Below are 26,476 nucleotides of genomic sequence, written 5' to 3'. Positions count from 1 at the left end.
CAGTAGTTTCATTTTTTCACACCTTATTTATTTATTTTTATTTTTTATTTTATTTTATTTTATTTTATTTATTTATTTACTTTTTTTTGTAATTTGTATAACGTGAGACAACCAAAGGCAAACCGTAACGTTTTGAATTTTAGATGTGATATTTTATAGTGTTACAAATGTACATCACTGTCAGGAATTTATTATTGACATCCTCAGTAAACAGGGGATTGAATATGATATAATAAAATAAAGAAAACAGTACGTAAATTATTCTCAAATTGCACAAATTTTGTTGTGTAAATAAGGATCTTAAAAGAAATATGAATATTATATCTAAGGTTTGAATACTTATCTCACTGTAATATAGTTTACTGATCATTAAAATAGTTTACTACTGTTCACCCATGTTCTAAATCTTTATAAATTAATTTAATGAAACATTATTAAATAAGACTACAGAACGCTTACTTCTGAATGTTGTGCGTGAACGGCTTGGTACCTTTCGTCGCTACTGTAGGTATTAAGTCCAACTGTAAGGAGATGGTAATCCTTTCGTCGTATCCACGATACCTGGAAAATATTGAAGATAGCAATTAGGAAAATATAGAACGACACTCTTTCCTTTCGAAAACTACATATAAGTCAAGAACATAGATAATATATGATTAATTCGTTATATTATTTTGAATTAGAGAAACCTTATTTAGTCCTGTTTGTTTTTAAAAAGATATGTGCAGATGAAACGCTATGTGTATATTTCAGATTGTACGCATACTATTCTGACAACAAAAGTTTGTAATGCTATGTAACTAATTTGTCTACACTTACACTTTCATCGTACAATGAGGACATCAGTAAAAGTGACTTTGTTTCGTGTCATCATGATTGAATTGAGGTTAGGAGAATTTGGTTGAATAAGATCTTTTAAGATCTGGGACACACGTGGATGAAAATCGGTCCGGGTGCTGAAACCGTATCACTGGAACGTCAGTAGTTTGGGTTGTATAAAAGCTTTTATTTTATTCACTGATGGAAGTATTGGTTAGAGAATCACTAGAGAGTATAGTAATTAATCAGTGATAGATATCAACAGACACGGGTGTCGAGGAGAAGAACACTCTAAGTACCACACTACAAATTGAATTATCAACAACAATAAAGTACAACCAACTGTTGTCTCTGGAATACGGATATTCGGTGCTTGGCTCGAAACATCATCACCAGCAGGTATGTGTCACAACCAGATACTGTGCTAATCCAATTCGTTATACATGATTCATATACTAAACAACAATCTCCTGAGTCCACATTACACTAACAACACTTTGAACACAAATGTTTAACAAATCCGTCAAAAACACATGTTTAAAATAGAAGTTTCTGTTATCATTTTGACAGGGCTCTGGTTTACCCTCAATTAATACAACCAGTGGTGGATCATCCCCAATTGCCTCTCACAAAATGCGAGTAAACGAAGTACTAAAACCAAAGTTACTTAATGTTAACTAGATCAATCTGGGGAGCTCAGAGTGCTCTACTTAGTCTAGTTTTATTCAATTTAAGTCAGAAGCAACCCAGGTTGGCATATATAATATACAATAATTCAAAGTTGTATTTCTATATTAGAATTAAAATGTCCCAAAAATAAAACAAAATTGCTAGGAAGTGATGTATAACTTAAATATACGGTAACTTTGTATTCAACTTTTAGCTTTGTTTCACATTTGAGCATAACTTTGAGAAAACTTATTCTCTTAGAACAATATGAAAATCTAATGTTCTGTCAGTTATGATTATTTATAAGATATCACTTGAAATATTGTATTTAAATCCACCTTTTCCAACTATCAATGCTTCTTTTTTCTTTTTTTAACACATATATTCACAGTACAGTTAATTAATGACGACGCAACACTCAAAAACATCATTAAGAATTATTTCGCTATTAACCAGCGAGGTGATGTCTTTAAAGCTGAAAGTGCTTTTAAAAAGCTGATTTAGAAAGTAAATTGGAAAGTCGCTAAAGCTCTCGCCTTCAGTGCGAGCGGTCCAGGGTTCGAATCGTGATGGGAGCACTCGGTCAAAAAAGTGTAATTTTTTTTTTCAGACCAGCCATCCTGAATGAGGTTTTCCTGAGTTTTCCTCATTCACACCAGGCAAATCCCGGGGTGGTACCTAACTCATATCTTCCAGGCCACCTCCTTCCTTCTCGATCCTTCATTCCTTTCCTTTTCCCGGATAGTGTGATCGCCGAAGAATGTCATCGCTCGTGCGTGACGGGCCAAATGGCCATAACTGCCGAAAGCCCAGAAGTCTAAATCCTAAAGGCAATATTAATGTAATTGATTATTTTTTCAGCATTAGGTAAGCATTTTGAATTTCTTTATAGATTCGATAATGATAAATGACGTCGTGTCCTTAGGTTATCAATGCACACAAAAGATGGCATTATCAATACAAGTATGCAATTACGACAAATAACCTTTCCATATAACATTTTGAATCCAAAAGATTGAATAATATGGATTCCAGCACTTCAATTTTAATTACTTGTTAGTAAAATTTACTAGCAAAGTACAATGTAAGAAATGATTCTCTGCGACTGTTTAGTAGTATGCTGTATTATCCCTCATCAACTTCTAAAACGTTCCAGATATATAGAAAACTTGGTTTAATGAATTGTATCGTTTGATTTTCATGTCTATTGGTCCTTTGTATAAAAATCGAACCAACTTTTGGTATAAGAATCATTTATCTTTCGCATATCTTATCCTTATAAATTCTAATTCGCATAATCATATGTTTCATTTGTCTACAAAGCAAAATGGAAAATGTCTGCAAAGAAACATGGTGCCACCTCCGTCAAAACTACTTTTACTCTTCTTAGAAACTATAATATATGTTCTAGTTCTCATTATATACAATCTGATAAAACAATATTGAAATAAGTCAGTTTTACATGCTTCAATAAAACTAGCTTAAGTGTTCAATAAATATTAGATACTCTATTTAACAAATTTTGTCAATATTATCATATATTCTCCAAAAAGTATTAGTCACTTTCTCTTCAGAAGAAGCTCAATAAAAATATGACTCACTGTGTTTCAGATTTTTAATTTTTCTCCTTCCCCCAACTCTCTTTATTCTTCTCTTTTATTACATAAAAGAAAATGAAACAAAAATAACGAACTGACAAACAGGATTAATTTGTAATTCCTGATTTTATGTTCAAAACTAAGTTTCAAAATAAAAGGTAAATTAAAATTATATTGCATATTGCAAATTATAAAGTGTGCAATGTTTGTACTCATGGAGAGTTGGATGTATATTATACAATAAATACCTATTCATTATCGCTTAAATCTGGCCAGTAGATTCAAACTGGATACTCATTAAAAATTGAGACAAACTATTCGGAGGAAGGGTACATAGCCCAACTTCCAGTTACAGCTACTGATGGAGAGAACATCATTAGTGAGTGGAAATATATCAGCATCTCCGGATAGAGCCAGGGAATGTTAAGGCAAACTCACACTCCCCTTTTGGTGTGAAGAGGCATCTAGACACTGCAAGGTACTAAATCTCAGGGTAAAACCACAATCTAGCAGAGTTCACCCAGTTATGTTACAACGATAACGTTGTATATATCATTGGCAATCTGTGCCTATTTACAGAAAGGGATCAGAGGTGAATTATATGAGCAATATAATGTATAACGAAAAAGAAAGACATGTAGAGATTTCGAGATTATTATTTTGTAATCGGTAGCTAAAATATGAGTTGTTGTTACTATAGCAACGATATAAATAATTGTACATATACGTAGACATCTTAACGAGTAAAGAAGTGTGTATGAAGGTCTATATATATTTTATTATATGTGCAGAAAAGTTAATTATATATACTCATCATGGTCAAATATTAAAAGCCAATTAAGAAAGTGATAAAACGCGTTAAGTTATTTAGAAGATTAACCTAAAATAAGAACCAGGCCCTTATAATGTGAACTTCTGCAAACTAAGAGGCTTCAATATCAGCCCTGCCTCCTGATATTAGGCTTAAGGTTCTATTCACTACTGCAACCAATGACTCGTAAAATTTGTCAATTACGAGTGAGATAAGTCTCTCCTCGGCAGAACTTCACTTAGTACAGGGATATCTATCTTTAAAACAGATACATTGTCATCCAAGGATCTAACTGTCCCCAACTGAATGAACTCTTAATAACAAACTACAGATTTTGACTGCAATATGGAACAGACTGCAATCGATATAAACTATCTGCACCACTTTTCTGAGCCGAGTATTATTGAACAAGGAACTTCCCAGGCACTGTAGCCCAATAACAACTATAACAGATGTCTTGAGTTATGTGGGTGACTTGTGCAACTGTATCGTCCGATTCCAGTCATTTCGGGTTCTCAGTTTTCTTCTCATTCAAGGAATCCCCTTTTACATTATAGTATTGAATTAACAATAAAATTGATGTACTAATACAGGAAGTAGAACTCGGATTGTATGTGAATATACTAGCTCACCATGCATGCTGCTATACGATTTCAAAGTTTTATCACAGAATGCACTCAATGTCTACTATAGTCAACTTAATAAACAGGAATAAAACATATATTTCCAACGCGGAAATACATACACCATGTTTTTGATGGCTAGGTAAAAAGTGCAACACTTTGGGAAGGAAACACTGTTTCATCTCTCCTATTAAGACATTGCAATGTTGCATTTTCATTTATTATCATATTTACGAATTTCTCCTAATGAGAAAAAGATAATTCGTTGAATGAGTGCAGACAGCACAAAGTCCTTTCTCAGAAAGATCAAAAGTATTGAGAAGACCAAATTAGGAAGTTGCCTCAAACATATTAGAAGATAAAGAAACCAAATTTGGAATACATTCTACTTCAATTATTTTTCTAAAAATGAATACATTTTTAGCGTAAAATGAAATAAAAATTTCTGTTCAACGCAAAATAATTGGATAAGAATTCACTAAACTCTTACAGATACATTTTAGAAAAAAAAACTAACAGACGTTACGTGAAGAGGAAATCCGCTCCTGTAAGGACCTAATTTGGGCACTTTAATGTCCTAGTAATATTAATATGGGAGTAAGTTTTTTTTTATGAAATAAGCATTTTGTTTCAGAAAATCTAGTGCACTAGAACCATACCTTGGATACTGTATTTCAAACTTAAAATAACACCTAGTAAATATGAGAGAGATTTCATCGTTTAGTACAAGGTTTCCTCTCATAGAATTCAATGCATGTAATGAAAATATTTTCATTTCATTTAACACAATTTTACTAAACCCTGATTATAACGTTTTACAAAAGCAAACATACCCAGCTGCAGGATAAAACTGTTTAATTTGAAAGCAATAATTGTCAATGAAGTAACATCAATAGCCTTTAGCTATATGCTTGTATATATATAGATATGCAAACCATTTAATATACACGTAGTTCATCCCTCCAGCAAAACGGTTAATCAAACAGACAAGAAAAATAGAACCTATGATTAAAATTATAAATATACTAGTCTATTTCACACACTTATGTAAAAAACAAACTTCACCGAGATTACATTGCAGTCATGTAAATTGCAGAATTCCACGCTTCTTTTAGTATTTCCATTTTGTTTATAGCCTTTTTGATAGTTCACTTTTGTTATTCTTAACAAGGAGTCTCCAACTACATTCAGCTATAAATGAAGCACAAGCATATTTTAACAAAGTGCGCACATTAATTCAATGAGATGCAGAAGATATTTTATTCCTCTTTAAAGCACAAACGGCGTTTACAGCTGACCAGGCAAAAACATTGCAAAAGGCAGTTCAAAATGACAGGCTCCGTACCGTTTAGAGAAGGATTTGCAAGCGATGTTTCGTGGTTAGTATGTCTATTGCGCGACACAATTTCCGCACGAGTGTTATATGTACTTGGTGTTAAACGAGCGTGACTTTAATTCATTTTACCCAGTTTGGCCTCATTTGACAGGATACACGACAATTACAACGACAGAATACCAGACTTCTATCCATCGCCAGCACATACAAACACGTAAACAAAATGTTCACGCTTGGCTTTGTCAATCATTAAGCTCTTTGAAGGCTGCATAGCACTTTGTAACCTTCCAAACACGAGGTCATGCGTCATTACCCTTTCAAACAAAATTTGACACACAACTTCACCTAAAATGTGTCGCATATTTTGTTGCATTGTTATTTAGTTTCAGTTGTTAATAATTATGAGTGGGTAACGTTGTTGTTTGAGTATCGTACAATATATAGCGTGTCATTTAATAGGTTTAATATTCGGGTCATTTGAGAGAGCTTATATAAATAATGAGAAAGCAATTTCCATAGTAAATCATAATAATTTATGGAAATAAGTTACTTAAAAAATATATGTTTCTGTGTAGAATAATATGTTGTGGAAATAAAACAAAACATTGTATTGTACATAAAATTATTTATGAAAATAATATGAATAAAAGTGAGCAATAATTTAGATTAAACCAAATAATATTTAATGTCAAACAATGCAAATATAGAATACATACATACATACCTACATATATATAAAACTTTACATAAAGCAAAAATTTAATGAACTGAAGTTATTAAAGACGTCTTAAATTTAAGATAAAAGTGTCCAAGTTATGTTTTAATTTCTAATAAATTTTACGAGTATAATAATATTGTGTATTACTAACATAAAATTAAATGTTGATATAAATTTTGTGGCTTCGGCCTAAAAGAGAAAATGTCATTTTTTGGAAAAAGAAAATGAGACTACTACATTTTCCATTTATGGAAAACCAACGTAATGGTTAAAAATATCCAAAGAGCAAGACGATTTGGACCACAGTAAATTGATATTCTATGGCATAGACGATGTTTAGTGTTACGCAGTGATGCAGGGTAAATTCAGGGTAGAAGGATAAATATATCAAACTCAAAATAATGATCGTATTCATTAATATACTGTATTTTATTAATATACGATTTATTTTATAATATAAACATGAGACCAGCAATAATAGTTCTTCAAGTTTAGGCTCTCCAAGAACAGTGTAAAGAGTATACCTTCGTAACCTATTCTTTATCGCATATGAATGGACAGAGACACGATCAATTCATCATCGTTCTCAGCCAGAGGTAAAAGTGAGGTGTAACGAGGGGACGCCCCAGACCCACCCACTTCCAGAAAATATCTATGGCGTCCCCTACTTCCTAATAAAAAGACAGTGGGCAAAAATAGGCACGGCTGACGGGTTGACGTCATGTGTCACCCTACCTTTTCAGATCCACTTTTACTCCTGTTCCTAGCAGAAGAAACTATTGAGTGAAATTTACAAATCCAAAACAAAGCGACGTAGACAAACGGAGCTGACTAAAGCTAGCCTTTCGTGAAACTTTGGCTAGCTTTTCGTGAAATTTCCGATTCTTTGTTCATAAAGTGTCTAAGGTGAGGATTCAGGTAAGCTAGAGCTGTAAAATTCAGTTTATATGCTCTAATTAAATATAATAGATTACATGTTTCTGTATTTTTGAAAATTCAATCGTAAGGCGAAAATGAAACAGTTTCTACAATTTCAAATTTATCTATATTTATTAATAAGATGTCTAATATGAGAATTCGCTTAGGTTGGTATGGGAAATTCAATATTTTAAACAATTAAAAATAAGCAAACATGTGACTTCATTGTCTCATGATAAGTTATTATTATAATATTATAATTTACGTTTCTTTGGACTCACTATTTAAATTTTACATTTTAAAAATAACGGAACAAGTGTCCCGTTGTTCTGGACAATTTCACTTCAAAAGGGAATTTTCTCCAACATTAAAAATTATAATTTTGTATTCATCAAGCTTTATTCTTCCCTTGCACTTCTACTCATAATGATATAACTAGTTGTGTGTTATTCTGCAATATTAATATTTTGTATTATCACGTTCATATTTGTTATGAGTGAAGAAGATAACTTGAATTTGTTACGATTATGAATTATACTTCTGAGCATCTATGATCTTTCAAGCTCGTCACGTATGAGATATGATGTTCCTCGGCAATTACACTACCCAGGGATGTGGAGAGAGACGAAAGGAATGGGAAAGAAAGGAAGCGGCCTGGGATTTTTATATTAGGAACCTCCAAGCATTTGCTCATGTGAAATAGGAAAACGACACTCGGGATGGCTAGCCTGAGAAAGGTTTTAAAACTTTGCGACCGAATGTCTACTCCTGGAATCCAACCGGGAACTGCTCTCACCAGAAGCAAAAGCATATAAGTGACTATGCTGTGCAAAGCCAGACCTTGAATTTGTCTTTGAACAATCAATGGTTTATAGAATCTATTTTACTTGTTGATTTGAAGGAATAATTCTCCATGGAAACAGAAGTATTGTTATATTATCATTGCATTGTACGGTCTACTGCAAAAGAATATATTATATTAATCATTACTTTCTGAGAACTTTTTCAGCCTACCCATTTCTAAACTTCACGGTACGTTGCTGTTGTTTCATGATAAATTTATAATATATATACCAGGGAAGCAAGAAAGTTCGTGCGCTTTTATACTATGGAAGAAAACTGTCAATTACAGGGTTTTAACGGTTTGTTTATTCGGCAAAATAGCCTCCATTTGATTCTACAACCTTCTCCCAGCGCTCAACAAGCTTGTAAATGTCAGTTTTGTAGAATATTTGTTCCCGAGACTCGGAAAACTCAGCAACTGCATTTTTGACGTCTTGTTCAGTCTTGAACTGCCTGCCACGCATACAGTTGTCTATGGCCAAGAATAAATGGCAATCCGAAGGGTCGACATCTGGGGAGTAGGGAGGATAAGATACAAGCTCCCAACCAAGTTCTGAGATTACTTCCAGCGCCTGTTTTGCGGTGTGAGGGCGCGCGTTGTCCTGGTTATAGAGCACACCTCTTTTGTTCACTAGTGCTGGCTGTTTCTGGGTCAGTTTGGTGGCTACCGTTCTCAGTTGTCATGAGTACACATCTTTGGTAATTGTCTTACCACGTTCCAAGAATTTGTAGTGCACGATACCGTTTGTAGTCCACCAAACACAGAGCAAAACCTTGTGTTGATGGATGTTCGGTTTTGCAGTCAAAGGCTTCGGATCATTCGGTGATAGCCAATGGTATGACCGTTTTTTATTGTCATACATGACCCACTTCTCGTCACACGTTATTATACAGTCCAAAATTGGACAGATTTTGTGTCTCGTCAACAAAAATGAACAGATATTCAGTCTTAGAACTTGGCTCATAGCGGTCAGCTCGTGAGAGACCCACTGACCCAGTTTTCAGGTCTTCCCCAACTGATGCAGACTTACCCGAATAATTTTCCTGCTTACCTCGAATCGGTGAGCAAGTTCCTCACATGTTTGACTGGAATAATCTTCAATAGAGGCCTTCAGGTGGTCCATATCCACTGATTTAAGCCTCCCAGAGCGAGGCTTATCTTGAAAGGTCTCGTCACCAGTTGAAAAGGTCTGGAAACATTTTTGTGCTGTACATTTACTTATTACACCCTCTCCGAGCGCAGCACATATTTTTCTAGCTGCTTCTACACCATTTGTCCCCAATTTAAACTCGTAAAGCAAACAAGCTCTAAAAACTTCATTTGACACTGACATGATCACGAGCGATTTTTACACCCTACACTGACAAATGCGTTGTTATATTCACCGTGGCTGATGCGTCAATGAATAAGCTTTCCCAAACAGTCAAAACTTTCGTGCTACCGGGACAGATGTCGCCGCAGCAGCCAAATGGAAGCGGGAGTGGTTCAAAAGCGCACGAACTTTCTTGCTTCCCTGGTATATTCATCTTGGTTTCACTAGGTCTTTCTGCTGGTCAAATTGCTTCCGCGCGCCCCTTTGATGTACGGTTTGCCTGGTTCTATTCCTGGTGAGAAAGCCCTGAAATATTTCGATACAACACAGTGGCTCGGACTTCACCTTAAATTGTAGGTCCATGGAATCTCGGTGCTAAAAGGAAAGGTCAACTCTATTCCAACCAACAAATCTTTAATTTAACTATATTTTTAAAAACATTTTTATTGTGAATGTGCGACGAATTTTTTTCGAAATTATATTTTTTAATTTTGCATTGTTGCGTGCTAAGATGCTCACAGATTAAGACCAATCATTTACAGTCAATAAAAATATACATAATTTAGTACATGGTAGACGAGTATCGCTAAAGAAGTTGAAAGTAGCACCAACAGATGGTATCCATATCAGCTTTTTCGAAAAAATTGTAATGAGTCTCTTTTACCCGTGTATCCTTCATTTCCTTTACAAATAAAGTTCAAGTTTGAATGAATTTAAACGTAAGTGACTGAATAAATAAAAAAAATATTAACATTGAAAATTGAGCCAAAGTCTTTATTGTTTAAAACGGTGTAAGATTTGAAATACCATAGTAGCATTACTTCGAGAAGAATGTTAATGATGGTAACAGAATATTCAGGATTAGTGATGGGCAAAACGATTCATTTCGGAGAATCGATTCATTTACTTTGATTCACTAAAATGATTCGATCATTTAATTCGTTCATATGAATTGGTCGTCCGCGCATTCCTTTTGTGCAAGTGAATTGGTTGGGATGATTGGCTCATTGAATCAGTTAGGTTTCCGCGCATCTCTTTTGCGCAAATGAATTATTCGATCATATGAATTGAGTGGGAATTATTCGATCATATGAATCGTTTGGGCTACTGCACTTCTTTTCTGCGCAACTTCATAAATTCCTTGTGAGAAAATGCAATCTCGTGAATCATCTTTGCCACGTGACACGGACATCGTTGCATTGGGGTGAGTGGAGTGGCTCGGGAACTCTTAAGCTTCAGTGCAATTATGAAGTTTCAATAATATGCCATTGTTGTTATTTTTGCATCTTGCTTTCATATTAGAGCTTGAGACAAACACTAAAAGTGTTGCAATCTCCACGTTTTTTTCTGCCAACTTCAGTTTTTCGAGGAAATATTTTGTTGAAATATACTCTGTATGATTTTCGCGGATATGAGCAGTTATAACAATTTATTTTCAACTTCTTATTGTCGTACATATTAATATGGGAAAAAATATAGAGCTCTGTATAGGCAACATTCATTCTTTTGGTTTTCAATACAGAAAGCATTATACAATGAGTCTGTAGTGTTATTTCATTTCTAGTGAGTATTATTTGCCCAGGTCATAAACTTTGTAAAGTACACATCATGTTAATGGATTTCTTTTGTTGCTGTAAGTCAGAGTTACACCCTGTAGGGTAAAGAAGATGTGGATGATTAATTAAAGTAAATTATCTTGCAGTCCATTCTATTCTATCCTAGGGATCACCGTGGCTCACTGATAAAACTATTGCCTCCTTTGCGCGGGGTCCCTGGTTTGATCCACTGCTAAGTAAGTTTGTGGTGTACATCATCATGTCCGTGGGTTTTATCGAGTACTCCCCTTTCCTTCCACACTCTCATTTCAACTATTCTTCCATCGTCATTTACTTGCCTTAATCATTCGTTTTCCTTAGGCTAATGGACATAAACATGGAACGTTAAACTGCAAGATTTCTATTTTATTCTATTATATTCTAAAATATGTTCTATTTTATTCTTGACTGGAAAAGATACTGATCTTCGAGGTAGAGAAAAAGAGGGAGTTTACACATGAACATATATTTAATACTATTGTGATAATTTTAAAAGATTTAGTTCGGGGAGACATTAAATAAACGCAAAATGAAATGAAATTTAAAAGTTTTGCGTTCCATGATTATCATCGTGTAGACTAAGGGAAACGATAATGATGAGAATGAATGAAATGGTGAAATGAAGGAAGTGAGTAAAAACAAGAGAACCCCGAGAAAACCCTTTCATATGGTGTTTGTCCACCATAAATCCCATTTGGTGCAAATATTAAATACAAAACCAGGGACCCCATCCATCAGAAGTGAACGCTTTACCACTGAGCCACTACTACTTCAATAAGCAAGAGATGAACATATATTTGCGAAAATACTGGTAACCCCAATTGAACCCAATCTGAGAAATGCACCGGGATAAACTTCTTGGCCTGGCGGATTTTCTCCCAGCCCACCCCTCTTATCATCAGTGTTTGTTTACATTTCTAAGAGAAAACCGTTAGTTTATTAAATTTCAGTTGAGTTTATTTACAGTTTAACGTCCGTTTCAGCAGCGAGGCTATAAGAGGCGTGGGCCTACTAATTAACATGAAATCCGAACCACAAGAGCTTCCGCCTGGAATCGATCCCGGGTCTCTCATATCTTGTTTACATGAAAGCTCAAAAAACTGTGTCTTCATGTATGTTTTAATAGAAGTAAAGCGAAAAGTAGTTACCACTAAGCTTCTTTCCATGTGGACAAGTGTTTTTATTGAAAGATGCTATACACTGTCTTCCCAGAAACAACCTTTAACTTATTCGTCTTTCTACATATACATTTTTAAAATCAATTATGTACAGTACAAATAATTTACAGTGCACTTTTTCTGTGTAAGTACTGTATTTACATTGAATATAATATAATACTTTAAGTTGATTACAAAACATTAAAACTGACCTTTTTGGCTACTGCAGTTGAAAGTGATGAAAATAATTTTATCCAATGCACGTACAAAATCTTAATAAAATGGATAAATGCTCATCAAGAGTATGTTGATATTAACTACGAAATCATATTACATCTAATTGAGCAACACTGCCAGTACTTCACGACAAGAAGCAAGCAACAAGAAAGTTTATTCTGAAAGTAATCTAACAACGCGGCTTCCTTTCTTCGTAGGAAACAACCCTACCACGCAGAAAGAAAAAAATCGGACGCATCTACAAAAGCAGGAAGAAAAGGCGAGCGTATGGTATTCTTTCTTTTCCACTCCCCGTGAACTGCAAGCGCATTTGCAGAAGCAACCTCACCAATTGTCTCACACAAGCTGGCAGTTTGTGATTCTCAATTCATTTCGATCACGGCAAACAATTCAGTGAAGTACAGATGATTCATTAGAAGAATCGATTCATTTGTGAAAAGAATCATAATTCATTTGATTCACGCCATGATTCGTTCATAATGATCGAATCGTTCATGATCGACACAATACTATTCAGGATTATTAATGGATTTTATTTAAATATTCTTGATAAATGCTTAAATTTTAATACTGTAAATAATTACAATTTTTCGAGCACTATATACCCGCCCAATATTTGACAAAAGAAACGAAGAAAATTGAGTCTATTATCGGTATATTGAGATGAACCTAGTGTTAGCAGCAACACAGCTTTAAGTTCAACCTATTCTTGTACATTATATATATAGTTTATCTTCCCTGCATTTCATATTCAGTACCTTGATTCCTATTTGTCGTATTTTTGTCTTTAAGATCAGTGTCCGCTATATTTTATTTTAGATAGTTCCCCAAATTTCGTCACGATGCTGTTTGAACATGGAACATTTCCTTCATTGAGAATTGAAACCGAAAAAGAGCGCTTTCTTAGATAAACTCTCCGCTGCCTACATATCATCCCCGCATATGATTATGACCCATATCACCGACCACAGAGAATTTCATGGTTTATATACTAGGACGCGATTTGTAGGGACCTCCTCTCTGTCTTGACTAATCTTTTCTTAATCAGGGATAATATAATACTTCCATTATACGCAGGTCGTTCATTGGTATAGTAACTCCACTAAAATAATCTCCTTTGATGAAAATCACAAATAACACGAAGATTATATTCCAAATTAAGTCCAGGTATAAGGCAAAATCAGCTATAAGTTATAAAACAAATAGGAAATAGAGAGTATAAGAAAACTAGAAATAATAATTTAAGTAGAAAGCTATTAACAGAAATCTGAATGGTGTTAATAACAGATATTGATGTTAATAAAATAAATTGTATTCAAAAGACTCTACCCACGTCACATTCATTCATTGTACTTTCCAAATGCTATATTAATATTGCGCTTTAAGGATGTTTTTATCAAAGCCACTGACAGGGAAATGAGTTTTAGTTTAGACGATATTGAACGTTTGTTGAGTCAAAGCATTCTCCTTAAACGATATATCTGTGATTAAATTGAATGATAAAAAATGCGTGGGATGGTTTATCGGAGGAACAGAGAGAAAAGAACGGATGACTTCTCCACAATTAATTCTGAAACAGAGATTTTCCATTACCGACTTTTCTGCTGCATGTTGTGAATTCACTTCGTGAAATTCGACGTTATTTGCTGATTTATCTTGGATCAGAAAATGAATTTAAATTCATTACAAACTAATTATAAGGATAAATCTAAAACGTTATATTTAAAAAAAAATATTCATGTTTTAATGATATTACTTACAGATACTTGTCAATTTATTAAAAACACCTGGAGTTGGAAACACATTAGATATGTACTTTAACAATAGTTAATCGGTGACAAAGTAATGTGCTTTCGGTGGTTGTGTATTGGGCAAAATATGTACTACGAAAGGGGCAATAGAATGCAGGGTCAATAAACTGATTAGGAGATGATAGTGTGTAAAATGAACAATTTGTCTAATTTTCTATAAAAAAAAATAATATAGTTTGTATGCAATATGTTCGGATTTAATATTAAAATCGAAAGCGGCGGTACATTTCTACCACTCCGGGCTTTAGTAGAGATATTTGAGTGGAGATTGCATATCTTTTTGAACACTTAATGGATCGCTTCTGGTTATCTATTACCACGTTTATTCTATAGCAGTCATCATCAAAATCGGAAGTGGTTCATTTATGACATTGTTGGTTTGAGTTTAGGGTTAAGAGAAATGTTGGCACCTATTCCTAAAACTCTAAATCGATTCTAAGGAAAATACTTTTTGGTTTATCTTATCGTTTTATTCTATATAGATCAATACTGAAACCGGAAGTAGCAGTGTGATTTATCATTTCCGGTTTCAGTAGAGAGTTAAGGATAGAGATGAAGTTTGTTCTTAGTTCGCTTAAACGACTGCAAAATATCACTTCTTGCTATCTATTACAACTTTTGCTCAATATTAATTAACGTTGAAACTGGAAATAGTTTATTTCTAACATTTTTGGTTTTAATATTATCTACATCAACAAATTATATCCTTAACTTCTGACCCTCTACATCTTAGTCGAAATTCATCCTCATTCATCAAGTAGTTCTCGAGGTTCTTTTCATTCCGGACAGACGTAGACACGGACAGAGTAAAATAAAAAGTAGTTTCGGTAAACGAAACTCCTTAAAAATAAAAATAACAATATTTTTCCTTAAACTTCTCCTTAGACAACTGTACTGATGTTGATGATTTTAGTACGCGAGTGGACCATGACCGAGCTTCAGCTTCTATCATATAATATTGTCAAAATAATGCGTATCCCAAAGTAGAATCGATGAATCAAAATTTTATGCTGAAAATTTGGTTCTCAGAATCCTGTTAATTTAGGAAGGTAAATCTTGGTATATATTGTAATATAGTATAAAATATAATATCTGGTAATATTTGAAAACTATGTTAATCTGAACTGGCAACATAGTTTTCACTTACGTGATGTAAGAATTTTTTTATTTTAAACTCTAAGCGCTTACGTTGAATATAAAACAACCTCTTGTTTTTGAATTGTAGTATAGATTATTTTGAGTCAGAAAGAGAACGTGGGAAAGTTGAAAGTATCTGCGTCAATTGAAGCTTGTTACATGATGAAACTCCTGTCATTTTCTTTTACTGATGGTTTATCAGTGACTCGGCAGCAAATATAGATTAGCCCCTTGGGACCATACACTTTCTCTACGTCTCTTGGTTCTATCAGACGCTTCCTCACACTGTTAAATAGAATCGATGCACGTGTCACAAACCCATTGCTGTAACCAACAGAGAGAGATAATGTATTTTATGGTCTCCCTACGTCACTCCTCCTACTCTCTCCCCCCCCCTCTCTCTCTCTCTCTCTCTGTTTCTCTTTCCCTTGTTCATTTTACTTGGATTCTCTCTACTTCTAGCTAGAAATCCCTGCCAACGTGTCATGGTGGTCCACTGACCAGGCGTTGCAGTCAGTCAGCCATGTTCGTCTGAAATATATATATGGCCAAGGGATGGCAAGAGCAAGTTTACAATTGACGTGAAAAGATCAATTAGACCAAATTTGAGTACCAAATAAACTAGATCGCTGGCGTTAGCACATTACTAACATACTTATTCTTTAGAAAGGTATTTAAAAGTTACGTCATAGAAAGGGATACAAAAAAATATTTGATATTAGTGAGCATGTAATTTCATGAATTAGTTCTCAAACAAATAATGAATGATGTACTGATATCATCATCATAATAGGTATTCTGCCCTTATTGGCAAGTCACTTGCCGCAGCTGAGAAGCTTCCATGCTCCATGGTCTTTCGCTAACCACTTCGTCTTCACGTATGAACTTTCTGTTTTTATATCGTCCACTAATTGTAGCCTCCTTCCCTGTCTCCCTCTCTTTCCTGCCACCATACCCTCTAGCACGTCTCTCATGATACAGTTTCTTCTCAGGCAATGTCCCAACTAGTTTGTCTTCCTCTTCTCAATGATATCTAAAAGTATTCTCCCCCGTCATTTCTAACACCCTCTCATTCGTTTTCCGCTAGACCCAACTAGTTCTTTCCATTCTTCTCCACATCCATATTTCGAAGACTTCCAGTCGTTTTTCATCACTTGTACATAATGTCTATATTTCCGCCCCATACAGTACGACTCTCCACACGAAGCATTTTATGAGTCTTTTTCTCAAATCTGTAATCAAAGTCCCACAAAACAGACTTTTCTTTCTCCTAAAGGCTTCTTTCGCCATTGCTATGCTTGCCTTTATTTCACGTTCGCACTTCATGTCAATACTAAGAATACTTCCCAGATATTACTTGTTCCTTATTCTCCCCTTATACTTTTATATTTGACACAGAGCCTTCGTTCCAATTTCGGGTTTTGTCTTTCTAACATTTATTTTCATCTCATATTCTTCAAAGCCCTTCCTCAAGTTTTCTAACGTCCTATTGATTTTCTTTTCAGATTCTGCAACAAGTGCCATATCGTCTGCAAATCTTATGCATCTAATCATTCTACCTCCTACCGAAATGCCACCTTCATCATATAGGCTCTTTTTCACTATTTCTTCTAAATAGATATTAAATAATATTGGCAAGAAACAGCATTCTTGTCGAACTTCCCTTCCAATTGCACTTTCCTCTGTTAGTTCCTCTCGTTCCTCTCCTATCCTAATACTTAATTGTTGGTTAATATATATATATGTTTCTTATGAGCATTCTATCTTTCCATTCCAACAAAATCTTCTTTGATAAGAGTATTGTACTGATAAGAGTTTAATATATTAATGCTCTCCTGAGGATGTTAGAGGGGTTATCATCGAAACGATAATCGGGAACAAATATAGAGCAAACACGATGGATTTTGTTTAAAGAAAAGCAGTAGATTTATTTTTAATATTAACTTATATCTCCATTACAACTGTATAAAAATATTATTAAATAGTTAAAATGATTGCATAGCACAGAGGTTGTTCGAGAGATGGATGATTGATGAATATTTCGTATGAACAGGTAACACAGTTGTAAATTATTTTATCTCAACCATATAGAAAAGATTTATCCCATTTTATAAAACCTGTTTCCTTTTCTCCTTTTATGAGAATTATTTAGTCAAGATTTATCTACATCATATTTTTTACATCCCAATTCTGTATAATTAACTATTTGTAGCTAATTTCTAGACTGTTTGGAATCAACTTTTCTACAGTCGCCTGTCGCCTAAGTATTACATTTGCTGAAGTTGATACCTTATTTAATATGTTTCTCGTGCTCCATAATAGTACAGCGTGGTCCGGAAGTGGACGTACCCCTAATTTGTGTTTCCTGATGGTTTTAGGTTTTACATTTGTTTGGTAACATTGCTTGGCATTGTCTGGCAACATTACTATCCATTTTCATTTGTTTTCTGCTTGCGCAATTTCCTGAATCAGACGTTTCCTGGCCGCTGGATTGAAAGAGGTTGTGCATCTTCACCAGCTCCCTTTGCCTGGTCTCCATGAAGTCCCGATCTGACAACATCAGGCAATGCTCTCTGGGGTTTTATAAAGCAACAAGTAAGAAACACTCGATATCACACAACGCAGGAATTACGAGCAGCTGCGGAACACGCCTCCACCCTCGTGACTCAGGAGAATCTCCTCAAAACATGTGCGAGAACTTGGCGCAGAATTCAGCTATGTTAAGACGTGGATGGTGATCATATCGATGTTTATGACTTAAGACTTCAAGATAACTGTGTACAGCCATCCTACCGTAACTAACACTATAATGTTGAAACTAATGGGGGACACGCCCACTTTCGGACCACTCTGTAGTAAATTCATCCTATTTCATAAATATATTTACCCTTTCTCCTCTGAGAAAAATCTTACGTTCAGTTCAAGTTTATTTTCGAGGCTTTAAGACCGAGCTGAATCGATTTATGGCATAATAACACAATTTCATGAAAATAGTTTGGCTCTTTTTCAAAGCCATGTCCCTAACTCTAAATTATTATAGGAAATTACAACCTCGTCTTTGAACCAACTTACCTTGAAAGTACGTTTCTACATACAGTTATTTATGGTTATTTAGTTAAATTCAAATTATATTAGGTGATGTATTTTACGAACTGACATGACTGGAGGGAGGAATGAGGTGGAAGTAATTAGGATAACGAATGATAGTATTGTGTATGTGATTTGTAAACACGTTCTATTTCTGCGTCCATGGTTCTGAGTTCGATTCTTGGATGGAACTCATTCTATTCTTTTCGTTCGGCTCCTAAGATGCCATGTGATGTCGCCGAGACTAGTATAGGTAGTCACTCCACTCTTGTACTATAAGATTATTACTACCAGTGGCGTACGCTGATTGTCAAATTTACTGAAACAGTCGAAGATTTAGTAAACACAATAAAAATAATATTATTTATACAAGTATTACAAGACGTGGGAGACCAGGATGCAATTCCCGACGGGAACTCATGTGATTCGAATCCCACTTTAAGTTGTAAGTTCACTTCTCACATAACCTCACTGCTAAAAGGAATTCTAAAACCAAATCAACAATCAACAACTTACAATAAATAATATGTGGAATTGAAACAAATCTTATTTTTGATTGAATCGCGAGAAAAAGCCTGAACCCATTGAAATGAATTTTTAATTGAAGTTGTCACCTATCTCAAAGTGAATTTTTAATTGTAGTTGTCACCTATCTCGAACTGATTTTATCATGTTACTTTGATAAAATTACATATTTTAATTGGGAGCAGAGGGTCATAATTTGGTTGGTTGAGTTCGGGTTTAGAGTCTCGTTCAACAGCGAGGCTACGTCAGACTTGGACTTACAGCTTAAGGTTGTATCGGTACCACTTCATCTAATTCCGGGAGAGTCGTAATTTATGCGAAAGATTGAGTATCTAACTAGCCCCTCAAACTAGAAATAAGAAACAAGGTATACTAACTCCTGATTAAAAATAAGTAAACATGTGTCACCCATCTTTTCCTAAATTCAGGCTGTAAGAGAAAGGGGAAAATTCTATTATTATTATTATTATTATTATTATTATTATTATTATTATTATTATTATTATTATTATTATTATTATTATTATTATTATGCCATATTGAAATCGAGTTGGTTTGTAGTTTGTAATTGCTTCATGGTAAAACGAACCACTTGTTTGAAATGAATTTTGTAACATATTTAGTGGATATCTCAAACGGGTATTTTATCACGTTTCTTCGATTAAAGGGGAATAGATGTTTGAAACTTTATCTCAGAAATAGAATATATTAAGAGTTGTTAGCATTATGCTTTCATTGAAATGTGTATCCTAAGTAGGGAAAAAGGTTTTCCACAAACCTATTCTGACTGTGCGAAGAACAGGGATTTGAGCTAGTACAACACATTTGTATTTATTATATAGATATTGTATGGCATAATTCTCTGTTAAATATACGAATTACTAAGATCCGGTTGAAAACTTAATATATTGAAAACTTAATATTTCTTGTACTTATCAATAAGAAGAAAATATTAAATCATTCAATGAATTTTTATTTTCCGAATGGCTATGAAGAACATCTGTACCCCTGACAACGCTGAACTCAACTGAACCAATAGAATCAAATGCTTGAAGGCTAGCTTGTGAGATGAAACGCAATTCACTTACTTCTTTTAAACATCACACACCAGACAGCTGGTCATCGTGTATCATAAATCTTTATACCAGTGTCTCATTCTTAGAAGAAGGAATAAGTACTAAAATAAAGCAAAATTTACTTCGCAACTGGATCGTCACACTCACACCTGAGATTATAAGAAATACGGATCTGAATTATATTTTTCTAAATTATACCTAATTTTGAAGTCATACATTTGGAGAGCTTTGAAATGTAGTGTTGGAGGAAAATGGAGAAGATAAAATGGGTTGAGAGAGCAACAAACAAAAATATTTTAAAACGGATAGCAGAGAAGAGGAACTTTTAATCACCATCTTTTGTAGGAAGGCCAATTAGATTGGACACATCTTGCGAGGTAACTGTCTTCTTCACACCGTCATAGAAGGAAAGATGGAAGGGAAGTGAAATAGGACGAAAAACACAGCTGGGCGATGATTTGAAAAATAGAATAAAATATTGAGAGTTAAAAGAGGAAGCTGAAGATCGAGAAACGTGGAAACATTTCCAAGTTCAAATCTAAAAATTAAAAAAAAAATCATCATTGCTCATAGGATGTACCAAAAAGGCAGAATACGTAATAATAATAATAATAATAATAATAATAATAATAATAATAATAATAATAATAATAATAATAATAATAATAATAATAATAATAATAATAATAATCTTTATTTTAGTGCCGCGAACAGCTTTTGGCAAAAATACAGCACTTGGTATCAGAGTATGCGATGTTATAATAATACTACTAAAAAGTAAATAATAAGAAAGAAAACAATAAAAAGAAGGGTACTAATATAAAATACAATGTAGCTAAAAGTGAGCTAAGCAGAAATAATTCCTTGTCAACGCAGTAAAACTTATCAAGTTTTCCATCCATCTAAAACAACAAGAAGCTAAGAACAGCAGTCATAAAATTACATTTGGCTTAATGTTTCTAAACGTCATTGATTAAAAACTATCAGTCAGATCACATAAAACTTTCACATTGTTTGATACAATAAGTCTAAAATGAACTTAAAGAATATGTCAATCTTTTAAAAATTTCACATTTCTAATTCAGAGGAACTAAAATCATGGTAATTCTTATGCTATGATTTGGCACTTTAAAACCTATGTTTTGTAAACAATATTCACTGATATAAATGTTATCTAGTATCTTTTGCATGCATACTCTGTCGAAATTTTTTCGTCTATTCATAAGGCTTTCTAAACCCCAATAATCAGTTGAATATTCATAACTATGTGAGTAATAGCTCATTTTCATTTTAAAACATAGAAGTCGAATAAAACATTTTTGCACAGATTCAATCTTGTTTGTCAAAGTTTTAGAAATGCTGTTCCAAATTACCGAACCAAATTCTAATTTTGGTCTTACAAGTAATTTATATAGAAATACATACGTTTTATCTCTTTGAAATACAGGCCACTGTTTAAACATAAAACCTATTATCCTTCTGGCACCTTGTACAATACAATTTATATGATTAGAAAACTTTAACTGACTGTCAAATCTAATACCTAGGTCTTTAATAATGCTTACTTTCTCAATTTGTCAACCACGTGTTTACTGCATTTAAGTCTTGCTGCAGTAAATAATTATCGAACTCATTGTTGACTAATCTGAACAACTTCATATCGTCAGCATATAGAAGACTTTTAGAGTATTTTATTTTTTCTGTCAGGTCATTTAAAAATAAAGAAAATAAGAAAGGGCCCAAGGGCGACCCTTGTGGTATTCCGCTTTTTACATAGCCTACACTAGAATGTACAGATCCGATTTTAACTTCGTAAGATCTGTTTGACAGATAGCTTTCAAATCAGCGATTGTACAAAGGTGACAAACCAATATTTGATAACTTGCTAATGAGATACTTATGACTGACAGAGTCAAAAGCTTTTGATATATCTATGTATATTACATCGACTTGCAATTTATTTTTCAGTGCGTTATAGGTAAAGTCTGTAAAATGAATTAGATTTGTTACAATTGCTTGCCCTTATAAAAACCATGTTGAGACTCATTTAAGATTTTTCTTACATTAAAGTATGTGTTTATGGACAATTAGTTCAAATATCTTCGAGAATTCATTGACAAGAGTTATTGGCCTGTAGTTGCTTGCAATTTGTCTATCACCTGATTTATACACCGGAACAACATATACTTGCTTCCACATTGAAGGATATACACCTGTACGTAATGAAACGTTAAATATATTTGCCAAACTAGTTTAAAGTTCAGTTGCACAAGCTTTTATTACATAATAAGGAATATTATCTGGATCTGGAGTAGTGTTCGGTTTTATTAGTTTAATTGCTTCCATTACATCTAAATCAGTAATGGTAGGAATTCCGATTAGAGCACTATTACTAACGATATTCTCAGGCAATACCTCTTGACCTACTTCTAAGTTAAAAGCTTCATAAAATACACTCTTAAATGCCTCAGCAATTTCGACAGTGTCTTGAATTAGCATACCATTACAATTTATTTGCTTCGGTACTTGTTTACAGTCAGACTTTTTAAAAACGTTCCAAAAATAGGAGCTGTTCTTATAAATACTATTTTCTAAACCTGAATAATAAGATTTTCTTGCTTCAATGTATTTCTTTTTTACAAGTTTCCTTAGGTCTGAATATCTCTGATACCATACGTCAACATTTGTTCTTTTGGCTTTAACAAAATATTTAGTTTTTTTTTATTATTATTAGTGCTTTCAATTTTCGCGTCATCCATGGATCCTTATATTTTTGTTTACAACCAATTGACTTCTTAGGAAATTTGCTTGTTTGAAATTATATGTATCGTACTGAGGAACGGGACAATATTTGCCACTATCTATTATTTTCCACTCAAACATGAATGGGGGAAAATAATAATAATAATAATAATAATAATAATAATAATAATAATAATAATAATAATAATAATAATAATAATAATAATTTTTGCACTAATTATTTTTTATTCTGATGATGTGTTATACATTTACGAAAAAAGCAATACAATATAGTTACAGACGTAATTGATAGATAAAATATACTATTATAGTATTTATGCATTTTTTAAATATATATCTTGCCATCATTTCTCATTGTTAGAAAAACAATATATTGTTAATTATCACAAATATGAAAAAAAAAATCTAATTTCAAGGAAGTTCATATAAGATTATTTTAGTATCTTCAGATAGTCAGTTCTTATCAGAAACTGGAGAGTGTAAGTTACTGCGTAGCGACAAAAAAGGAACCGTTCTTCATCTGAAATTTTCGGGAGAAAAGAAATTGAAACACAGCTCGACTGCGTCTGAGAAAACAAAATGCCTACTGAAACACTCCTTCATTCGTTTCGGTTGAATGCACGCCATTACTATCTAACATATCTAGTGTTGCAAGCTCTTGTTCTTCCTTTTGGAATTCAAGCGGTGAGCAATGTATTGCATATTAAGGTAGCAAGTAATCCACTTTAATAATGTACTTAATTTAAATCTCTTTATTTTGACTCCAGTCACAATTGAGCAGATTATTTTCAAGAGAGAACATTTTCATATTTTTCGAAATTCACTTTTCAACGATTTTTGAATATTTCTTAAGAGCTCTACAGGATAATGCAACAGGATATGTGCTTATGGGAACGTTTTTGGTAGAAATCAAATTTAAAGTTAGTCGTTTCTACCGAAAGGGAACATACTACTTCATTTTTTACTTCCACTGTAGAATTAGTAATACTGGAAATGTTACCTTGAAAATAAACTCATCATAATCTCTTTCGCACATTTCCACAATTAAATACTTCAAAATCTTAATTACTTGACAAGCTCAAATTCAAATTCTGAACTTTCTCACCGTCCAATCTTAAATATTTGTATTAAATTAGCATCTTTCGCACCAGTGACGTAGCCCTAAATGTGTAAGAATTATGCTCTTGCTAGTTACGTGACGTACCGTCACGAGTTCCTTCCAAGAATCCATTTTTGTTTTTGCTTGGTATTGCGAGACGAGTGCAATCCTCAGCACCTGGTAACAGTGTGTCAAGAGATGGCAACATTTTACCTGTAGCTGGATTCATGTTAGGATAGAACGAAACATCTCGATTTTAAAAGTTTATTTCTTATGATGTGGAAAAGTTGCCTTTTGATATGAAAAAGATAAAAATAAAAATATTAGGGTATGGCTACGGAGTAGGATAAACTTTCAGATCAGAAGGAATAAGAAGTAATACGCTGGTGAAGAAAATATCATTTCCGTTTCCTGTTCAGGTAGCTGGTTACAAACAAACCAGCTTTGAGCGTGTTATATGATGAAGCTTACATGATACTCGCCTCTGAAAATGATTTATTTCGTTTCCGGATATAATCACAACAGTTTAAGAGGTACATGTAATGTTTTTTTTTTCAAGAATGAAATTAGAAAATTTGTACTGTATAACATATTAAAGAGAAACAAAGCCACACTGTACAACAAGCGATATAATGAATAATTATTTATTGGGCGAAGAGATATATCTCAATCTGTTTGAAGGATATGCATATTCTGCCAGGAAGAAATTAAAATGCACATATCTTTTAGCAAAAGCTCTCTTGATCTATCTCTTTTTTGTTTGTTTGTTTGTGACATTTTAGGCGAATTTCACTAACTGTTTAATATATATTAATACTCAGAACACTGTAAAATCGTTCCTTAGTAAATGGATAATTATAATTGAATCGCACGTTTTTAAGGTATATTATAATCTTCGAACAGTGCCTGCCCCAGAATGGAGTGTGATACTCACCTGCCTCCGCTCTTTCCGATCCTCCCAGTGTAAGTTCGATAACAATTTTATCCTTGTGGTTACATACATATGTGTAATAATTTGAAACTCTTGATACAATTGATATTTGCAGGCAAAGGATAATTTTAAAATTGGCAAATCGCGTTATATATATATGTAAGGCAATCGCATTTAAGTAAGCACAAGCTAACCTAACCGTACCTCACCGCATATGAATTTTGGTAAAAGTATACTAGAGGCAATATAGTAAAGTTTAAACCTGATTTGTTAGTTTGTATCATCTCGTTTTACATAAACTATAATTGCTTCATCTTATCGATCTACGCTACATGGGACGTAAAACTCAAAGATTTCGTTTCATTTTTCGACCCACACTAAGTACGCATGAAAAATATGGGATCATTTTTTTAAATTTATGTCTAATGTACGCAAACAGTTCTCTGCAAGAAAATTATTTATGTAGAGGGAAAACATAAAAACAGCGTTAAAAATGGGTCATGGTTACTAAGAAATTGAAATGCAAATCCACTTGTAGTAATTACTATCCCTGGCAGGTGTAAGCTTTTCGTACATGTCTTTCCTTCCACGCATACCCAACTTTACTGATCCACCTGCTCACTACATATGCATCCTTACATGCGCTTGAACTTCAAGCTGCCCTTAATCATCATAGATGCAGTGTTAACGTGGAGTGACCAACGAGCGTAAGTTAGTACGTGTTTTCCTTATGAGTTTTAATACATGTATATGCTGGCATGTTACAAATCTGTACGCCGTTTGTGGCAGACGCAAAGAAAATAATTCAGATAACATTAGAACATTATATAGGATAGCCTAGTTACAGTTATACCTTTTAAATAATTACATCTGGTGACGCATTTCAACTAGACCAGTGCCAAGCAGGGAATGGACACCCGCTACAAAAGAATGAAGAATAAATTAGGAAATTATTTCTATGAAGATATTATATGTTTCTAAGATCAAGTATTCATAATTGAATATTCTAAAATTTATTCGTTATTTTAGCGCTGTACTCCTTTCCTCCGAATATCTGATCAGTAATTTAGAAAAATCAAGTTTTACTTCCATAATAAACATTTTCAATAAAGCTAAAAAAAGAAAAGAAAAGAAAAGAAAAGAAAAGAAAAGAAAAGAAAAGAAAAGAAAAGAAAAGAAAAGAAAAACAATATGTCAAAAGTATGCAGAATAACAGTTTTCAATAATTTTAATTAAACTCATAGCAGTAATTCAAATGTAGAGTAATTTGGTTTCTTATTATGATGAATATAGGCTTCCTATACGCATAGAGTAAATACTGTATATTCACTGCTATTCGTGAAAAATGTCGCCTTTTTTCATAATTTTAAGTTCGTCTTTCACAAGGTTCTCAGGTGCTACATACAACGC

General features: G+C 33.6%; 1 protein-coding gene across 1 annotated transcript in view; it reads right to left on the bottom strand.

The window, feature by feature from the left end:
• LOC145678375 (limbic system-associated membrane protein-like) overlaps positions 1–26,476 on the bottom strand; it is a 558,076-nt gene that overhangs the window by 198,799 nt on the left and 332,801 nt on the right. The window contains exon 3 of the mRNA XM_081748449.1: positions 460–561. Coding sequence (XP_081604575.1) covers positions 460–561 — 102 coding nt within the window. The remainder of the gene's footprint in view (positions 1–459; positions 562–26,476) is intronic.

This window comes from Thermobia domestica, chromosome 2, assembly GCF_964235325.1.
Source record: "Thermobia domestica chromosome 2, izTheDome1.hap1.1, whole genome shotgun sequence".
In the NCBI taxonomy this organism is placed as follows: Eukaryota; Metazoa; Arthropoda; class Insecta; order Zygentoma; family Lepismatidae; genus Thermobia; species Thermobia domestica.
The sequence above is the reverse complement of the archived record's forward strand: the minus strand, read 5'-3'. Positions and strand labels throughout refer to the sequence as shown.